The 20358-nt window shown below is 48.6% G+C and overlaps 1 protein-coding gene across 8 annotated transcripts in view; it reads right to left on the reverse strand.

The window, feature by feature from the left end:
- The window catches only part of LOC140421052 (BCL-6 corepressor-like protein 1), a 516176-nt gene that overhangs the window by 25792 nt on the left and 470026 nt on the right, over positions 1-20358 (reverse strand). For all 8 annotated transcript variants that reach the window (XM_072505370.1, XM_072505367.1, XM_072505366.1 and 5 more), the window contains one exon: positions 8811-8888. In XM_072505370.1, the coding sequence (XP_072361471.1) occupies positions 8811-8888 (78 nt within the window). The remainder of the gene's footprint in view (positions 1-8810; positions 8889-20358) is intronic.

The following is a 20358-nucleotide window of genomic DNA, read 5'->3' on the forward strand; positions in this document are numbered from 1 at the left end:
GGGCCGGTTAAGCGGGCCCGCGTGTTCGCACACCTGAAGGGGCTCAAGGCGGATGTGGTTATGCTCCAGGAGACACACCTGAAGGTGGCAGACCAGGTAAGACTGAGGAAAGGGTGGGTAGGTCAGGTGTTTCACTCGGGGCTAGATGCCAAAAATCGAGGGTGGCGATCTTGGTGGGAAAGAAGGTGTTATTCGAGGCGTCGAGCATTGTGGCAGATAATGGCGGTAGGTACATAATGGTAAGTGGTAAGTTGCAGGGAGAGAGGGTGGTACTGGTCAATGTGTATGCTCCGAACTGGGACGATGCGGGTTTTATGCAGCGTATGTTGGGTCGGATCCCAGACTTGGAAGTGGGGGGCCTGATAATGGGGGCAGACTTTAACACGGTATTGGATCCTGCACTGGATCGCTCCAGGTCTAGGACGGGTAGGAAGCCGGCGGCGGCTAGAGTGTCGAGGGGATTCATGGGCCAAATGGGAGGGGTGGACCCTTGGAGATTTGCAAGGCCGGGGGCTAGGGAATTTTCATTCTTCTCACATGTCCATAAGGCTTATTCTCGAATCGACTTTTTCATTTTGAGTAGGGCGCTGATAGCGAGAGTAGAGGATACCGAGTATTCGGCAATAGCCATTTCGGACCACGCCCCGCATTGGGTGGACTTGGAGATGGGGGAGGAGAGGGACCAGCGCCCGCTGTGGCGCTTGGAGGTGGGGCTGTTGGCGGACGAGGAGGTGAGCGAGCGTGTCCGAGGAAGTATAGAGAGGTACTTGGAGACCAACGACAACGGGGAGGTCCGAGTGGGGATGGTATGGGAGGCACTGAAGGCGGTGGTGAGGGGAGAGCTGATCTCCATCAGGGCCCACAAAGAGCGGAGGGAGCGGGGGGGAGAGGGAGAGGCTGGTGGGGGAGATGGTGAGGGTAGACAGGAGGTATGCGGAAGAACCTGAGGAAGGATTGTTGAGGAAGAGGCGCAGCCTCCAGGCCGAATTCGAGCTGGTGACCACCAGGAAGGCGGAGGTGCAGTGGAGGAAGGTCCAGGGGGCGGTCTACGAGTATGGGGAAAAGGCAAGCCGGATGCTGGCGCATCAGCTTCGGTAGCGGGACGCAGCTAGGGAGATCGGGGGAGTTAAGGACAGGGGAGGGAGCATGGTGCGGAGTGGGGTTGGCATCAATGGGGTCTTCAGGGACTTCTACGAGGAATTGTACCGATCCGAGCCCCCACGGGAGGAGGGAGGGATGGGCCGTTTCCTGGACCAATTGAGGTTTCCAAAGGTGGAAGAGGGACTGGTGGCGGGACTGGGGGCCCCGATTGGGCTGGAGGAGCTGAACAAAGGGATAGGAAGCATGCAGGGGGGGAAGGCACCGGGGCCAGACGGTTTCCCGGACGAGTTCTATAAAAAATATATGGACCTGTTGGGCCCGCTGTTAGTTAGGACCTTCAATGAGGCAAGGGAGGGGGGGCTTTACCCCCGACGATGTCCCGGGCACTGATCTCCTTGATCCTGAAGCGGGACAAGGATCCCCTGCAATGTGGATCTTACAGACCGATTTCCTTGCTAAATGTAGATGCCAAGGTGCTGGCGAAGGTCTTAGCCACGAGGATTGAGGGCCGCAGATCATCCATGAAGACCATACGGGGTTTGTGAAGGGGAGACAGTTGAACGCGAATGTGCGGAGGCTTTTGAACGTTATCATGATGCTGGCAAAGGAGGGGGAGGCGGAGATAGTGGTGGCGATGGACGCTGAGAAAGCCTTCGATAGGGTAGAGTGGGGGTACCTGTGGGAGGTGCTGAAGAGGTTCAAGTTTGGGGAGGGGTTTGTCAGGTGGGTTAGGCTGTTGTATGAGGTCCCGATGGCGAGTGTGGCCACAAATAGGAGGAGGTCCGAGTACTTTGAGTTGCACCGAGGGACGAGACAGGGGTGTCCCCTGTCCCTCCTGCTCTTCGCACTGGCGATTGAACCCCTGGCTATGGCACTGAGAGAGTCGAGGAACTGGAGGGGGTTGGTGCGGGGTGGGGAGGAGCATAGGGTGTCGCTTTATGTGGACGACCTGCTGCTGTATGTGGCGGACCCGGTGGGAGGAATGCCAGAGGTAATGAGGATCCTTAGGGAATTTGGGGACTTTTCGGGGTACAAGCTCAATATGGGGAAGAGCGAGCTGTTCGTAGTTCAGCCAGGGGACCAGGAGAGGGGGATTGGTGAGCTCCCACTAAAAAGGGCGGAGAGGGGCTTCAGATTTTGGGGGTCCAGGTGGCCAGCGTTGCCGCTGTCCCTGGCGGGTAGGGTGCAGTCAATCAAAATGACGGTGCTCCCAAGGTTTTTGTTCCTGTTCCAGTGCCTCCCCGTGTTTATCCCGAAGGCTTTTTTCAGGCGGGTTAACAGGAGTTTGTGTGGGCGTGAGGGACTCCGAGGGTGAGAAGGGTGTTCCTGGAGCGGAGTAGAGATAGGGGGGGGCTGGCGCTGCCCAACCTCTGTGGGTACTACTGGGCCGCCAATGCGACAATGGTGCGCAAGTGGGTGATGGGGGGGAGGGGGCTGCATGGAAGAGGCTGGAGACGGCGTCCTGTGTGGATACGAGTCTGGGGGCGCTGGCAACGGCGCCGCTGCCGCTCCCTCCAAGGAGGTATACCACGAGCCCGGTGGTGGTGGCGGCCCTCAAAATCTGGGGGCAGTGGAGGCGGCGTAGGGGGGAAGTTAGAGCCTCGGCGTGGACCCCATTACGGGGGAACCACCGGTTCGCCCCAGGAAGAACAGGTGGAGGGTTTTCGGGGTGGCACAGGGCAGGGATACGAAAGTTGGGGGACCTGTTTGTGGACGGGAAGTTCGCGAGCTTGGGTGAGCTGGAGGAGAAGTATGGGCTCCCCCCCGGGGAACACCTTCAGGTGCTTACAGGTAAGGGCGTTTGCCAGACGGCAGGTGGTGGAATTCCCACGGCTACTGCCACACAGGACAGGGTGCTCTCGGGGGGGTGGATGGGAATGGGGAAGATCTCGGAAACTTACCAGGTGATGCAGGAGGAGGAGGAGGCCTCGGTGGTGGAGTTGAAAGCTAAGTGGGAGGAGGAGTTGGGAGAGGAGATCGAAGAGGGGACGTGGGCAGATGCCCTAGGGAGGTTGAACTCTTGTTCTTCGTGCGCGAGGCTCAGCCTCATACAGTTTAAGGTGCTGCACAGGGCACACATGACCGGGACATGGATGAGCAGGTTCTTTGGGGGTGAGGACAGGCATGTTAGGTGCTCAGGGAGCCCAGCGAATCACACCCATATGTTCTGGGCATGCCCAGCGCTGGAGGAATTTTGGAAGGGCGTAGCGAGGACGGTGTCGAGGGTGGTAGGATCCAGGGTCAAACCGGGCTGGGGGCTCGCAATATTTGGGGTGGCAGAGGAGCCGGGAGTGCAGGAGGCGAAAGAGGCTGGAATTCTGGCCTTTGCGTCCCAGGTACCCCGGCGAAGGATTCTCCTTCAGTGGAAAGATACGAGGCCCCCAAGCGTGGAATCCTGGATCAGCGGTATGGCAAGGTTCATTAAATTGGAGTGGGTGAAATTTGCCTTGAGAGGGTCGGCACAAGGGTTCTTTAGGCGGTGGCAATCGTTCTTAGACTTCCTGGCAGAACGATAGACAATGGTCAATGGCAGCAGCAGCTCAGGGGGTGGGGTTACTTTATTTTTGTTTATGTTATTTACACTGGAAGGGTCTGAGGGGGTGTATACACCCGTTGTCTTAAGTCGGGGTGTTAATGTTAATTTATTATTTAGGCACGGGGGGGGGGGGGGGGAGGGGTTTGGGCGGTTGCTTTTTTAGATTGTGTTTTGTACTTAACCCTGTTGGGTTCTTTTTTCTTTCTCATTTTGTTATTGATATTTTATGAAAACCTTTAATAAAAATTATTTTTTAAAAAAAAGAGAGGGATAGAGACTGACAATTAATTAGTGCGCCACCCTGGGACCCTCAAATTCGTCTTGCCTCCCCCACCTTTACCTGTTCGGCCTTCTCGGAGTGTCATCCACCGAGCCAGTTGTGCTCAAAATCCTCACTCTGCACTCACCCCCGGCCACATCAGGAGCTGCTAGACCCCAGACCCCTGCCGGGAACTTGATGGACGCTGTGCTCAGGTATCCTCCCCTGATCCACTCACTCATCTTTGGGTCGCGAGAATATCCCCAGTGCTGAAGCCCAGCTCTTGAGTGTTTGATTGTTGGCCGCTGCCTCGATGGGGCTGACGCTTCGTGAGGTCAAGCAAACTGCTCATTCAAAGTTTTATTGAAATGGGATGCAATAATCATAGTCTGAGACATGGCATGTATACCCATGAGAATGCACTTGAGAATATTTTGTATATTAAACGGTCAACAGTACCTTTACATAAAAAGATGAACACCAACTACTTAACAGACCATAAATCATACTAACCATTAACCAAGGAAAAAGCACCATACCATATACACACAAGTACCTTTCTACTACAGAATATTGGTACAAACACAAAGCTACAATAGTTCATTTGTACAAAGAAAACCAAACACACTGTATCCCCCCACGCAGGTCCTCAACAGATTAGAGGATCCTTGTTGTGCGGTCGTTTTACGTATCAGTCCTTGTTCTAAAGCGGCCGAATTGCATCGGGACCAAAGCTCAGTATCCACATGTTCCACTGGCGTTCAAGGTGCACTAAAACAGCCTTGTTGTCCAGCGTGTTTGACTCACGGCGACATGCTAGTTGACATGCAGCATTCACCACACTCTTAATAAAATCACCGGCAATCCGCAAAAGCATTTGTTCAACACCTTCATCAAGTGGCTCATTCGGATCAATCCGTCTCTCTCTCTCTCTCTCTCTCTCCCTTGTGCAGCTCCCAACAGTAGACTTCCCAGCAGTGGAAAATCACACTGACCAGAGCATGTCAGAAGATGGCCCAGGTAGCAGGCCATCTTACCATCCTCCCTTTCCTTATTCCAGGCCACAAAAGCAAAGAGGCGGCAACAAACAAATGCACAGCCTCCAGGCAGCTGCAGTTGCAAGAAGCAACAAGCAGCAAACACCGTTCATTCAGTCAATCTGCCTCTCCACCTCTTGCAGCTCCCAGCAGTAGACTCCCCAGAAGTAGAAAGTCACACCGACCCAGAGCACACCACAAGAGAGAAAGAGCTCCCTTTCCCTAACCCAGACAACAGGCCATCCTTCCATCCTGCCTTTCCTTACTCCAGGCTACATAAAAAGGAAACAACAGCAGCAGCCTCTAGGCATTTGCAGCTACAAGCAGCAAACGCAACCTATTAATAATAATAATAATCACTTATTGTCACAAGTAGGCTTCAATGAAGTTACTGTGAAAAGCCCCGAGTCGCCACATTCCGGCGCCTGTTCGGGGAGGCTGGTATGGGAATTGAACCCGCGCTGCTGGCGTTGTTCTGCTTTACAAGCCAGCTATTTAGCCCACTGTGCTAAATCTGCAGCACGGTTTGAGAATATTTTGTTTATTAAACGGTCAACAGTAACAAAGAGTTGAAAATCAACTATGTAATGTTCCACATATCACACTAATCATTAAACAAGGAAAAGTCACCATTCCATATTGGTACTGATACAAAGTTATACCAGCTCATTTTCACACAAACTCCCCACCCCCCCAAACACACGGCATCATCCCTCGCAGGTTCCTCACAGATATGGAGGAAAAGTCTGAGAATGTATTATCATGTCCCGAACTTTGACATAGAAATGATCTGTCCATCAATGTGTTACTTGTTCCACATATCAGTGCCATTCTCACTTACGGTGGCGCCCTCGAGGAAGCAGGTCGCAGGTCGGATCGCTCCCGCCCGCGATGGGCAAACGGACCTGTTTTGCAGGATTTCTTCGGGACCTGGCGGCCTGAATCGGTTGAGGAGACGAAAAGAAGAGGTTTTCCTCCCGGGGTATGGACAGTCGGACCAGAAGTGGTCGAGTGGAGCGGCGAAGTTCGAAGCAGGAGCAGCGAGGACCTCTGACCGGGCGGCGAAGCATGGCGGCCAGCAGGGAATAGGGAGCGGAGGCTCACTGGCCAAGAGAGCAGCAGAGTTTTTCCGGAGCTGCTTTGCCGATTTGAAGAGGGACACGTTGGACCCGATGAGGGCGGTGATGGATCGAATGGTCAAGGCGCAGGCGGTCCAAGAGAAGGCGCTCAGGGAGGTCGAGGTGAAGCTCTCCACCCAGGTGGACACAGTAACGGAGCTGGAGCACGAGGTAGAGGAGCTGAACGTCCGCCAGAGGAGGATGCAGGAGCAGCTTGAAGAGCTGGGGAACAGAGCCAGGAGGCAGAACCTGAGGATCGTGGGCCTCCCCGAGGGCTGTGAGGGATCGGATGCGGGCGCATACGTGATGGGTATGCTCGAGGCGCTGATGGGACCGGAGGCCTTCCCTCGACTCCTGGAGTTGGATGGGGCGCATAGAGCCCCCGCAAGGAAGCCCAGGACGGGTGACCGACCGAGGCCCTTGGTGGTTCGCTTTCACCGGCTTGCCGACAGGGATCGGGTGCTGCGATGGGCTAAGGCGGAGAGGAGCAGCAGATGGGAGAACTGCGAGGTGCGCATCTACCAGGACTTGGGAGCGGAGCTGGCCAAGAGGCGTGCAGGATTCATCAAGGTAAAGGCAGCCCTCTTCAAAAAGCAGGTGAGATTTGGAATGCTGTATCCTGCGAAGCTTTAGGTGACGTTTGAGGAACTTCATTACTACTTCGAGACACCAGAACTGGTTTGAGCTTTTATTAGAGAGGAAGCTGGACTTGAACTAACGGACATTTGGTTTGTTTTTCAATGCTCCACAGTGGCAGCGGTATGTTAACCTAACTTGCTCTGACTTAGAGCCACATTAGGTTAGTTGAACACGTGGGGCATGGGTAAATAGAGCTGGTTGGGGAAGTGCTTTATTAATATGTTTATTCTCTCCCACTGTTCATTTTCAATATGTTAAGGCTTTTGTATATGGCCTTTTTTTCTCTGTAAATGTTACAAATCTGTTTTAAATAAAAAATTTCAAAAAAATAAAATAAAATAAAATAAACAAGTGCCATTCTCTGTACAGGAGCCGCAGCTATGGAGGCCCTCCCGCACAGCCCAATTTCACCAGAACCAAAACCTGGCATCCACATATCCACTGGCGCTCAAGATGCAGTTGAACATCCTGGATTTCCAACGTGTTTAACCTGCGGTGACATGCCAGGTACATGCAGCAGTCACCACACCAGCAACAAAAGCATCAGCAATCTGTGAAAGCATTTCTTCAATGCGACATCAGGTGGCCCATTTGGATCAATGCCGTGCACCAGGAACCGCACCGTCTTCTTGCTTCAAAGCAGATTGCTCTGAACTCATATACTTCCCCCTGAGCCTGGTGCTCCGGGACACAGATATCTTAGAAAAAATTGCCCTTCTTTCTGGCTACAGAAAAGGAAGGAAACAGCCACCTGGCATTTGCAGCCATAAGCAGGAGCAAATACAACCTGCAGCTGTTAAGTGCTCTCACAACTAACAAGGCCAATTCCTCATTAGCAATAGCTTTCAGCTGTGAAGCTAAAGGTTGCTCACAGTCAAAGTGTGTTAAAGTGACCATCAGCATATCACCAAGAATAGGACTCTATCCTGGAAGTGTTTGGTATGACAGACAGACAGCAGCTGTAGTTGCCCCTGTATTCACAATATTATATTTAGAGATGGCTTGAAGACCTCACAGACACAAAGTCCCTCGACCCCTCCTCAACCCAGGGGAGATCCCGACCTGGAATGCTTCAGCCCCCCAACCAAGGCCAGTCCCACTGAGGAGTTTCCCAATTCCTTCCCCCAGTACCGGGGCACCAGCTCCAGTGCCCTTGAGCTGCAGGCCCAAAAATGGAAAGGGCTACTCATCTCCTCAGGTGCCCTCATAGCCATTGCACCAGCTTCGCATTTTTAAAAAGGAGTATTAACTTACACCCGTCTTATTTCTCACTGGGAGGCAGTTAATTCCCAGGAGGCCATTACATTTGACTTCAATCTATCTGATGAGATGGAAATTGGTGTTAATTGGGGTCAATGATATGCACGCCATATTTGGGCACTCACCATCAGGAGTGGGCTGGTTAGATGGAAAACTGATTCGTACTTGCCGCAAATTTTGATTGTGGCCTTTCCCGCTACTTAACCGGCATGCTCAGATCCGCACCCGGTGCAATGCGGTCGTTAAATCACATCCATTATCCAATAATGTGTAGCACTAGACTTTCAGTATTTTTAAAAATTAAGGAACAATTTAGCGTGACCTATCCACCTACCCTGCACATCTTTGGGTTATGGGGGTGAGACCCACGTTGGCACGGGGAGAATGTGAAAACTCCACATGGACAGTGACCTGGGGGCCAGGACCGAACCCGGATCCTCGGCGGATCAAACCCAGGTAACTGGCGCCGTGAAGCAGCAGGTCTAACCACTGCGCCACCTTGTTCCCCACAGTATTTTTGTAATAGCAATTCAACAGGGGTTCTTGAGATGTAATCAAAATTTAATAAAATGATGGACATCAAACTAGATTTTGCAATCAATGTCATTTTAATGCTAGTGTGATGCAATGTCAACCATGATCATGGTTATGCTACTCTACAATAAATGTGTATCTATTGTGCATTCAATTGGATTTTCATCAGGCTAATCTCATTGACAAAAATACTCTGAAAAGTGATTGGAATGAGTAGGCTGAACAATGAGGTACATGAGATGATCAATGAAAATAAATGGCTTGATGAGCTAACTTGCCTCCAGGTCTTTTCTTTATAAGAAATGGCAAAATATTTCCGTACTCACCACATGCAGAGCTTCCATAAAATTCCCAGCGAAGGGCTGGATCATCCTCACTGCGGCCCCTCAGGTCAGTAAAATAGTCTACAAAAACACAATTGAAAATAAATTATGCATGTGTTTTAAAAAAAAACATTCTATTGAGAAGATTATAGGGCGGGATTCTCCGAAATGGAGGCAGCGTGTTCGCGCCGTCGTGAACGCCGTCGAGGTTCATGACGGCACAAAACGGCCCCTATCCCGACCGATTCAGGGCCCGATAATGGGCTAGGAGCGGCGCCGCGTCATTTACACGCGCCAGGCCTTGGCGCCGCGTAAAGGCGGCGCCGCATACATGACGCGGCTTGCGCCGCATAACTGGCGTCACCCGCGCATGCGTGGTTGCCGTCCACTTCGAGTCCGCCCCGCAAGAAGATGTCTGACGGATCTTGCGGGGCTGTGGAAGAAAGGAGGTCCTCCTTCAGAGAGGTGGGCACCGATCGCGGGCCAGACCCCATTTGAGGCCCCCCCCCGGTGCAGTATCCCCCCTCGCTCCCCCCCACCCCCAGCGTTCCCGCGCTGTTCCCGCTGGCAGCGACCAGGTGTGGACGGCGCCGGGGGGAACCCGCCGTTTTGGGCAGGCCGCTCGGGCCATCCGGGCCGGAGAATCACGGGGGTACCGGTGAATCGCCATTTTGGCTGTCGCGCCGCGCAAACCGCGATTGTGCCGGTCTGGCCGCTTCCGTGAATTTCAGGAGGGCGTCGGACTGGCGACGCGGGAAAATTTGGCGACCCAGGCGATTCTCCCAACCGGCGCGGGAGCGGAGAATTGCGCCCATAATCTTTGTAGTGCAATATTCCAAAGTCATAACATTTAGCGGCAAATATAAAATGCTTGTTCCTAATAACATGACCAAGATCAATGTGTCAACAGTGGGAAGATCCCATTAGGGGGGCAAATCTACTTGAACGGAAAGCACAACAAAGTGTAGCAAATCAGCAGTCTGTTACACACCCTGTCCAATTTTCCTTTTTATTTCTCCTTGGCTTACATTCAAAAGACGTTTAGTTTAGACTAACGCCCTTCAGTCTTCCAACGTGCTTCACTTTAAGTACTTTTAAAGTTGAACCACGTTGTTGTGCTGGCAAATGTGGTTGATAAATGCATAAATGATCAGATAATCTGTATTCCTAATGTTGAAACAAGAATAATGGTGAACCAAGACATTGAGAAAACGCTCCCTTTATTCTGCAATTAATGCTGCAATTAGTGCTAAGAGTTCATTTACTGGCACCAGGCAGCCTTATTTTATTGCCTCATCTGATATTACAGCACTCACTCACTATTATAGTGGATTGTCAGCTAAGATTAGGTACTTCTATCCATGGAGTGGAGCTTGAACCCACAATTTACATCTTAGAAGTGTGGTAGGCTGACACCTTACATTTGCTTGACTCTTGAAACATGGTTCTTTAACTTCTGATAACTTTCACAGAGACGCTGACTGACTTTCTCTGCTGACTTCAAATTAACTGCAGCCTTCATCCAGTATTGTACAAGTTATTGTTTCAATTTATTTCAAGGTATCCCTTAACAATAAAAATTAAATTTGTATTCCAGATAACGACATAGAATTCAAAACTACTTTTGCCCACAAAAAATGTAGCTGCCAAATAAACAGTTATTTAAACTATCCCACTGGGTGATTATAACTAAATATATCAGTTCCAAACACCTGGGGCTGGATTGTCGCAGCCCCACGCTAAAATCGCATTTGCCGCGGGGGCGGAGAATCCATTTTTACGCTGGGATTGTAGCCGGCGCCGCTCCAGCGATTCCCGGGTCCCTGGAGATTCGCTCGTGCGCGGATTACGCGCCGCGGCTGGGGGGCCATTGACAGAGCCCATCCCGCAGCGATTCTCCGGGCAAAACAGGCCTAGTTCCCGACGCCGTGGTTCCAACCACGTATTGCTGGTCGGGAACATTGGGTGGCGTCTGCGGACTGGTGGGGGGGCCGGGGGATCGAGCAGGGAGGGGGGCTCGGATCCGCGGGCACGTGCCATCTCGGGGGGGGGCCTACATTTTGGATGTCGCTCCGCGGTCCGAGTCCGCAATGTTACACGGGGCGGCCGCTGCAGTGCGCATGTGCAGACTCCCGACCGGATGTGCAAGGTCCGTTTCCTCAGCCAGATCTGCGAGCAGCTCCCTGGGGTCCTGCTAGACCCCTGCAGGTAGGAGGAGAATCGCTCTTGACTTTTTGAAGGAAAGTCAAAAGTGAAATGCCAGCGTTTTTATGCTGGCATGGGTACATTGCCCCACGTTTGGAGAATCCAGCCCCAGAAGTCAACTGAAGCAGGGCTCTACCAAAGGTCTGCGGCAGGAAATGATTCAAGCGTATTAAAGATTTGACATACAAATATACATACCACCATAAGAGCTGGAGTATTTCTTTTGGTCCTTCGGCCATACTTTGCATTCAACAATATCATGGCTAACCTACCTCAGCTCGACTTTCCCACACTACCTCCAAATTCCTTAATCTTCTTAGTGCCCGTAAGTCTAGCAACTTCAGTCGTGAATATATTCAATGACACAGTATCCATAGCTCTTAGGGTTAGAGAACTCCAAATATTGACAACCTATTAAGCGAAAAAACTTCTCATCTCAATCCTAAATGGTTGACCATTTATTCTGAGTTTGCAGCCCCATGTTCAAGGTTCCTGAGCCATGGGAATGCACAATCTCTGGAAACTGCAGAAAAAGTTAGCAGTAACCAATTTTAATCCCATGTACGGTGCAAATGGATAAAACGGTCCTATAAGGTATTAATTACAGTTCAACAGGTTGACGATGAGAAGGGTGGTTGGGCAGCTACGGAGGGCGAGTGCAATATGAATATGGAGAGAAGGCAAGCCGCATGCTAGCCCACCAGCTACAGAGGCAGGCCGCGTCCAGGGAAATCCTGAGGATACGGACAGGGACGGGGGAGGTAGTGTCGGAGCTGGGGAAAATAAACGAGGTGTTGAGGGGATATTATGAGGAATTGTATAGGGCGGACCCAGGGGGTGAAGATCGGGATATGGGGTAGTTTTTAGACGGGCTGGAATTTCCACGGCTGGCTGGATGAGGTCAGGAGGCAGGTGCTAGAGAAGCCTTTAGGGCTGAGGGAGGAATGGAGAATATAAGAGGGATGAAGGCGGGGAAGGCCCCGAGGCTGGACTGGTACCCGGCAGAATTTTATAAGGAGTTTGCAGTAGAATTGGCACACCACATTTAGCGAGGCGCTGGAGAATGGGGAGCTGCCGGAGACAATGACACAGGCGACGATTACGCTAATAACAAAGTGAAAGACCCATTAGAATGTGGGTCATATAGGCCCATATCGCTGTTAAATACAGATGCAAAAGTGCTGGTTAAATTAGTGACGGGGAGGATGCAAGGATGCATTCAGGGATGGTTGCAGAGGACCAAACGGGCTTTGTAAAGGGCAGGAAACTTTCGAGCGATACAAAGCGATGACTGAATGTTATCATGACCCCGTCAAGAGGACGGACACCAGAGGTGGTAGTGTCTAAGGACGCGGAGAGGCATTTCATTGGGTGAAGAGGCGGTACTTGTTCGAGGTCCTGGGGAGGTTTGGGTTTGGGGCAGTTTGTGGCATGGATGCGTCTGTTGTACGTGGCCCCGGTGGCGAGCGTATGGACCAATGAGATGAGCTCAGAGTTTTGGGTTGTATATGGGAACGAGGTAGGGGTGTCCGCTGTCGCTGCTACTGTTTGCATTGGCGATAGAGCCCTTGGCGATGGCCTTTAGGGCGTCAATAGAGTGGCAGGGGATTAGGAGGGAAAGTAGGGAGCACTGGGTGTCGCTGTGCACAGACGACCTACTATTTATATGTGTCAGACCTGCTAGAGTTTGTATGAACGGGGAAGGTGCCAAGGGTGCCGAGGGATTTGTATCTGGAAGAGAGGTCCACAAGCATAGAGGCGTTGGGGGAAGAGGGTAGAGCTCCCGAAGGGAAGTGATTTTAGGTATTTACAAGTAAGGGACTTTGCACGGAAGGTGTGGAAGCGATTTCCCAGGCCACCGAAATATGCTGTTTTGGAACAGTTACTGCTTCCAGAAGTGGAAGGTGAGGGTCGGATTGGGGACATATATGGATGTCTGGGTGAGCAGGTGGGTACACAGGTGGTGAGGATCAAGGACAAATGGGAGGAGGAATTGGGGGGAAAGTGATAGGTTGTGGAGTGAGGCACTGCGTAGGGTGACTTCGACCTCCTTGTGTGCGAGGATGAGTTTGATACAGTTTAAGATGGTACACAGGGTGCATATGACTCGGGCGAGAATGAGTGGGTTCTTCCAGGGAGTGGCAGACGAGTGCAACAAATGTGGGCGAGGACCAGCGAACCATGCACATATGTTCTGGGGTTGTGAGACGCTAGAGATATACTGGGTGGGAGTGTTCAGGACGCTTGCAAAGATTGGGGGGTGGAGGTCGGGCCGGACCCTATGGTGGCGATTTTTGGGATATCGGAAAAGCTGGAGGGGAGGAAGGCCGACGTCGTGGCCTTCGCCTCTCTGATTGCCTGGCGAAGAATTTTACTGGAATAGCAGTCGACAACACCGCCGGGGGTGGTGGCCTGGCTACAGTGTAGATCTATATGACTTGGAGAAAATTAAGTTTGACTGAGGGTTGCAGCGGAGAGCTTTGAGGCACGTAGGGGACTGTTCGTGGCCATTTCAGGAGTGTCAATGGACGCGGGGGAGGGGGCTCGGGGTGAAAAAGGGGAAAAATTTGTACAGACTGTAAAACTGAGTTGGGGAGTGTGTTCCCCAGATTATTTATGTTTTGTAACTTTTTGAATAAGTGTGGAATAGGGTGCATTTTTAAAATAGAGAATTTCAAAGACTTTCCGGTGTTATTATAAGGCTCATGAGTTATGTCCATAGTTGATATTAGGTGAAGAGATACAGATGGGGCACAATAGATATGGGGGTTGTGGAGTGGGTATGGGGTGAGGGCTATGAGGCTTATCAGTCATTAATAGAAGTGGATCAATGTCACCGTGAACAAAGGCGGATCTTCTAATCCGCTGTCCTCAGCAACTGCCAGTCTCCGTTCCCACCTCAGTCCTCATTTGAAAGGCAGCCCCTATACCCCAGAGCTCAATCAGGCTTCAGGAGCACAGCATTGAAATAATGTCCCAACTCGCAATTCCTGAGCCAATTATGAAAATCCAGCCCCAGGAATTAAATCTGAGGACTTGTAGTTTGTATGGTTCAGTCTCTGTATACTGGAATAGTGTTGGGAATCTATTAAGGTTTAGTGCTTACATTAGAAAAAAGCATTAGCCAAATTCTAGAATTTCATACACTTCTTTTTTGTGCTGCCATAGTCAGTAGTTCAGCAACGATATCTGTTACACTGAAAAAACACTTATGCTAGCCAGTCGAGTAAATTCATAAGGGAATGGTGTCACCTACTGGAGTTATTAAAACTGCAAATGCCAGAAGCTGAAAAGAGAATATTTACAAAAGGTTAACATTTTGGGTATAGGCCTGTCGCAGAAATTGGATCTCTTTTGTAAGCATAAAACAGACACGTAGAGGACTAATTTTAGGCACAAATATCCTGCACCCCAGGATGCCTGACAAACATCCGACCCCAGATTCCTGGTGGCAATATCTAAATGAGAGGGCTCTTTTTGGCCTCCTCACAGAAATGTGATTGTTGTGATTGGGGCACAGATCTGTGGCCTAAGCAATGGCCACCAACTAAAGGTAACCTTGAGAGGAATTGCCATTTGTCTTAAAACCTTCCTATGGTGCAGGAGGAGCAGGAGAACTTCCTTGAAAACAGTTGTCATGTTCACCCTCCCAGCTCGAATTATCTATGGCTAAATGTTCATGCTCACATGCATGAACTGCCATTGTAGCGCAAAAGGCACTATCCGCTTGCACATAAAATGAGCCTGAGATCCAATTTTAGGCATAAACCTAACACTGTAATGTGAGGAAAAGAAGGGGCAAAGTGAGAAAAAATCTTGTTCTTTATCTACTGTCTGTGCGGTCTACACGTTCGCCCCGTGTCTGCGTGGGTTTCCTCCGGGTGCTCCGGTTTCCTCCCACAGTCAAAGACGTGCAGGTTAGGAGGGGCTATTGGGTTACGGGGATAGGGTGGAAGTGAGGGATTAGGTGGGTCGGTGCAGACTTGATGGGCCGAATGGCCTCCTTCTACACTGTATGTTCTATGGGGACATTGAAGCCTGAGTCATTGTAACTATTAGTGCACATATTTCTACTGCAGATATTTACATCGATACTGCAGATAACATATCTGACAGTGAATTGTTGCAAGCATTCAGATGGTGTATTTTAAACTGGATAAATAGAGTAACTGCATGTGCTTACATAGACATAAAAATGGTAGCATAAATTAAATATTCAAGTATATACACAGACCAAAAGAAAGCAAATAAATCTTTTGCTACAGCATTCATGAGACAATTCTTTAAAATCTTCAGATATAAATGAGCTGGTAGCCTTCTGACGTTTAGCTAAGCTAGCATCCAATTTAGCCTAAAGTCCAAGAAGTCTTTGTAAAACTGAAGTCAGTGGAATTATATCTGCTAGAGGCCAATCTTCATATCCCAAAGGCATACTGCTAAGGAGTTCCTTGAACCAATCACCTTCATCAATAAGTTTCCCTCTATCAGAAGGTCAAGAGTGGGATTGTTCAGTGATGATTTCACAGTGTTCAGTACATTCACAACTCCTATAGTATTGAAGCAGTCCATGCTGGCCTTCAGCAGGACCTAGATAAAACTAAGGCGTTGGCTGTTCGTAAATTATGCCAGAATCAATATTTCCTTCTCCAGGCAAATGGAGTTTCTGCCAATCAAAATGGTATACAAATAACCGTTTATCTCCATTTGCAGTTTGATTTTTGGTTGATAGCTCTATAGCCAGAAACTGCCTGAGTCTGGGGAAAAGATTTCCTTAATTCTTAAACTCAGTTCAGTTCACACATTTCCAACAAAAACAAAGGTCACTGCAGGCACTCAAGTAAAAGCATCTTGAAAACAAACCTTTTCAGTCATGGTGAGGCTAAGGACCAGATTTGTAGTTTTAAGCCTGAGATAACCGGTGTGGCAAAATTATGTTTCCACCAATTCAGAGAGATCTGGTGCACACAGTGAGTATGTATATTTCCAGAGCATATCCCAATATTAGAACTCCAGCAATGGCAAGAGTTTTTGGGGGTTATTCGGGAGGCAACAGAAATTCATCCCAAGGAGAAGGAAACATGTTAAGGGGAGGACAAGGCATCCATGGCTGACGAGGGAAGTCAAGGACAGCATAAAAGCTAAAGAAAAAGCATACAAAGTGGTGAGAATTAGTGGGAAGCCAGAGGATTGGGAAGCCTTTAAAAGCGAGCAGAGGACAACTAAAGAGCAATAAGGGGGGAGAAGATGAAGTATGAGGGCAAGCTAGCTAGTAATATAAAGGAAGATAGGAAGAGTTTTTTCAATATATAAAAGGTAAGAGAGAGGCAAAAATTGACATTGGGCCACTGGAAAATGGCTGGAGAAGTAATAATAGGAAACAAAGAAATGGCAGATGAACTGAATAGTTACTTTGCATCAGTCTTCACAGTGGAAGACACCAGTGGGATGCCAGAGCTCCAGGAGAATCAGGGGGCAGAGGTGAGTGCAGTGAGAAGGTTCTGGGGAAACTGAACGGCCTGAAGGTGGATAAATCACCTGTACTGGATGAACTACACCCCAGGGTTCTAAAAGAGATAGCTCAGGAGATTGTGGAGGCATTGGTGATGATCTTTCAGGAATCACTGGAGGCAGGAAGGGTGGCTAATGTAACACCCCTGTTTAAGAAGGGAGGGAGGCAGAAGACGGGAAATGATAGGCTGGTTATTCTGACTTCTGTCATTGGTAAGATTTTAGAGCCCATTACTAAAGATGAGATCGCGGAGTACTTGGAAGTGTATGATAAAATAGGACTGAGTCAGTACGGCTTCGTCAAGGGGAGGTCATGTCTGATAAATCTGTTAGGGGTCTTTGAGGAAGTAACAAGTTAGTTAGACAAAGGAGAACCAGTGATTTATTTAGATTTCCTGAAAGCCTTTGACAAGGTGCCACATAGGAGACTGTTAAATAAGTTAAGAGCCCATGGTGGTAAGGGTGTGGAAAGGAAATTAATGAGTTGCCAATTTAGAAGCATGGTGGGAAATGCTGGACTATAGTTAACACTGCTTTTTAGCGAAAACGCTGAAATATTCTGGTCTTGGCCTTATTATGAAAACACGTTGTCCTCCGAAAGATAACAAAATGTGTACTCGAGTTGTTTTTAGCCAAGGGCAAGAACATACGTACTACGTATTTCATCTTGCGTACTTTCCAAGGTCTATTTAATATAAACATGCCTGTTTACTTCAGATTATAAAAACATGCTGTCTTCAATCAAATCTCAGAGTGAAGTGCCTTGGCTTTGCAGCTGAAACACTCTCTCTCCACAAGTAAATTTGTGTCAATAAATTTCCTTAAATCGTACCTCGAGGAATTTGTCTTTATTATGATTTGCACGACAAATTGGCGTAGTCGTTGCAGTTTCCCTAATTTAACGGTAAGTGAACCCTGAAACGAATCTCTAAACAGGACTCTCTCAGCTGAAAGGTAGAGAGCCATAGCGCGACCACAGCTGAAAGGGGGGTCTGCGGCTCGGCAGCCTTAATTACTGGCCAGTGACTCCTGCTGGGAGAGTTATCTTAATTAATAAATTAATGATAGCTGGATGGGAAGAAAAAGGTGCCTTGGAGACTCGTCCCGAAGCCTCGGTAAAGATATCCGGAGCAAGAAAGAAGGTGAACTCCTTAAAGAGGACAGGTAAGGGAGTCAAAATGAGTAAGAAAATTAAAAGAAACAATCGTAAAGCAACGGAATGAGGTAGGAAAACCTATATGTCCTGCATAGGAATCTAATGAAGCTGACCCCCTTTCGGAAAAAAAAATAGGGGAGTAAAAGTAAATAGAAGATTAAGTTAAAAGCGTAACAGATGAGTTCCTGGAGAGAAAGAAACTTCAGATTATCAGTAGCCATGAGATAAGACTAACGGTTAACTGTGACATTTGTGAGCTGTGAGAATCTGTGTGTTTTGTTTAACCAATTAATTTTAGTCAAAGCATGAAATGGGTTGTATTTTTTATCGTCTGTCTTTATGAGTCAGAGATTATAACTTAAGTGATTTTTGTTGAGATTTCTCTAATGAACGGAAACAGTGGAAATTACGATCAGTTGAAAAGAAAGTGCCTTTACGAATAAAAATAATTGAATATGAATAAGTTTTTAGATTACGTGAAAAAACGTAAATGGCACCAATGGAGCAATAGGACTCATGCCAAGTTCTCCGCCCCTTAGATTCTGCAGGAAACATTAACCATCTCAGCAGACAGTTGATCTTTTCTGAATTGACAAAGAAAAAATATACGTCTCTAAGAATAGCTATGCCGATAAAATCAATCATTTGAAATTGACTTAAATGTGTGCTATTCATAGCCCCCTCCCAGGGGATGTTTTGCTGCTTCTAAAATAATCTTATGGTGCATCTTTGCTTTGATGGATGGGATCCCACCCGGCATAAATGGGGGCTGTGTTCCCAATAATGAAAATTATTTGAATGAAGGAAATGAGTCCCTCGAACACTGGTTAGCAAATAGAGGGAAAGAGGCTATCATGCAAGGGGCCAAGAAGCATTTAACCCCCCAGGAAGGATGTATCGAAACTAGCGACACCTGCCCCTATTAGGCAGACAGACACTGCAAATTAGGAGCGGTAATACATTGCATTGATAATGGAATGTTTGTAGAACTGTCTCAAATACGAGCTCACCAGCTGCAAAATGTAATAACTTCAAACGCAATGTCACTTAGGAAAGCAGACATCATTGCATGTCACTCCTTTTTATTTTTCGGTGTTGTGGGATTAGGAATGTTAGTACAGTTGACCCATAGTCCTTTTTAGGATGGGTTTAACTTCAGAACCCCATTTAACATTGGCCGCAAGACAACTCACTAAGGCAAAGCAAATAGGAGAAGTGATCAAAGAGGCCAAAGGAAAAAAGTAATACGTGGAATTTATATTGAAATGGACGGACAAAATTGCCCGATAGAATTTTATGGCAAACAGGAGGGCAAAGTGATCTGGAAAGAGGAGCAATGGCCCGCTACATTTGAAAGACAACAACCTCCCCGAGAGAGCCATCATTTACTCCCTTCAATCCTGGCCCAGGTACTGCCACATCTATGGGCCCAACATAAAAATCATGTTGGAAAAGTACATTCTGCTCCAGCGCATAGGGTGTAGTTACAGAAGAACGTTGCCCTGCCTACTTAAAACTATACAGGTTGGCACTGGAAGCAGAAAAAGGGATAGAGGGAGTGATCAATTCACTATTACAGGAAGGGGTGCTGAAGAGAACACAAAGCCCCTGTAACACCCCTATACTCCCCATTCCAAAGGTAGGAAGACCCAACGAGTGGTGGTTTGTGCAAGATCTTAGACCATCAATAACATTGTTATCATTATTGCTCCATTGGTGCCAGACACAAATGTCATTTTGCCTTCTATACCACCAACAACGGATACTTTCTCAGCATTTTTTTCCATACCATTGCACCCAGAAAGTCAATATCTATTTGTCTTTACATATCGGAATTAACAGTATTAAAAGAGACTTGGACGAGTGCCAGTTGTCTGCAGGCTCAATATTCCCTCAATATGATGACAATTTATTGATAGCCTCAAAGGGAGGGCTAGTTTGTCAACAGAATACCCTTTTGTTATTATCACATCTGTTAGAAAGAGGGCATAGGGTCTCAATGGACAAGCTGCAATTCTGTCAGGAGACAGTTCAGTATTTGGGATTTCAGCCGCAGCAAGGACAGCGGAGGCTTGGGTCTGAAAGCATACAGGCTGTAGCAAGGGTACCAACTCCACGCACGAAAAAGGAAGCCTTTACCTTACTCGGCATGGTAGGCTACTGCAGGCAGTGGATCCTGGACTATAGAGAGATGGACTGCACAAGGCTACCCTACAGGACTCCCCTTCAGTTATTACCAGAGAGAAAGCAAGCATTTCATAATTTGAAACAAGCTATGATTAGCACCCCTGCCTTGGGACTTCCTAATTTCAGCAAGCCCTTTACTCTTTATGTGAATGAAGCAGGGAGATTTGCAACAGGGGTCCTGGTGCAAGAGCATTGAGGAGGGAAAAGACCCCTTGCCTATTACCCGGTGTGGTAAACGGTATGCCAAATTGCTTAAGAGCAGTAGCAGCTACAGCGGCCATAGTAGGAAAAAGAAAATCATCAGTTTTGCTGCTGCTTAATTTATCCGCAATGCAGCATTTTACTGCGGCTCGACACACTGGGTATGAAGTGGGATTCTCTCTAAAACCAACTTTACCTACAAGCGAGCGCCAGCTGTCAACCCTGCAACACTCTTGCCTGCGCCCTCGGAAGCAGAACATATGTATGATCATGACTGTTTACAACTGGTTGAAG

The sequence above is a fragment of the Scyliorhinus torazame genome, chromosome 5 (assembly GCF_047496885.1).
Source record: "Scyliorhinus torazame isolate Kashiwa2021f chromosome 5, sScyTor2.1, whole genome shotgun sequence".
NCBI classification, from domain to species: domain Eukaryota; kingdom Metazoa; phylum Chordata; class Chondrichthyes; order Carcharhiniformes; family Scyliorhinidae; genus Scyliorhinus; species Scyliorhinus torazame.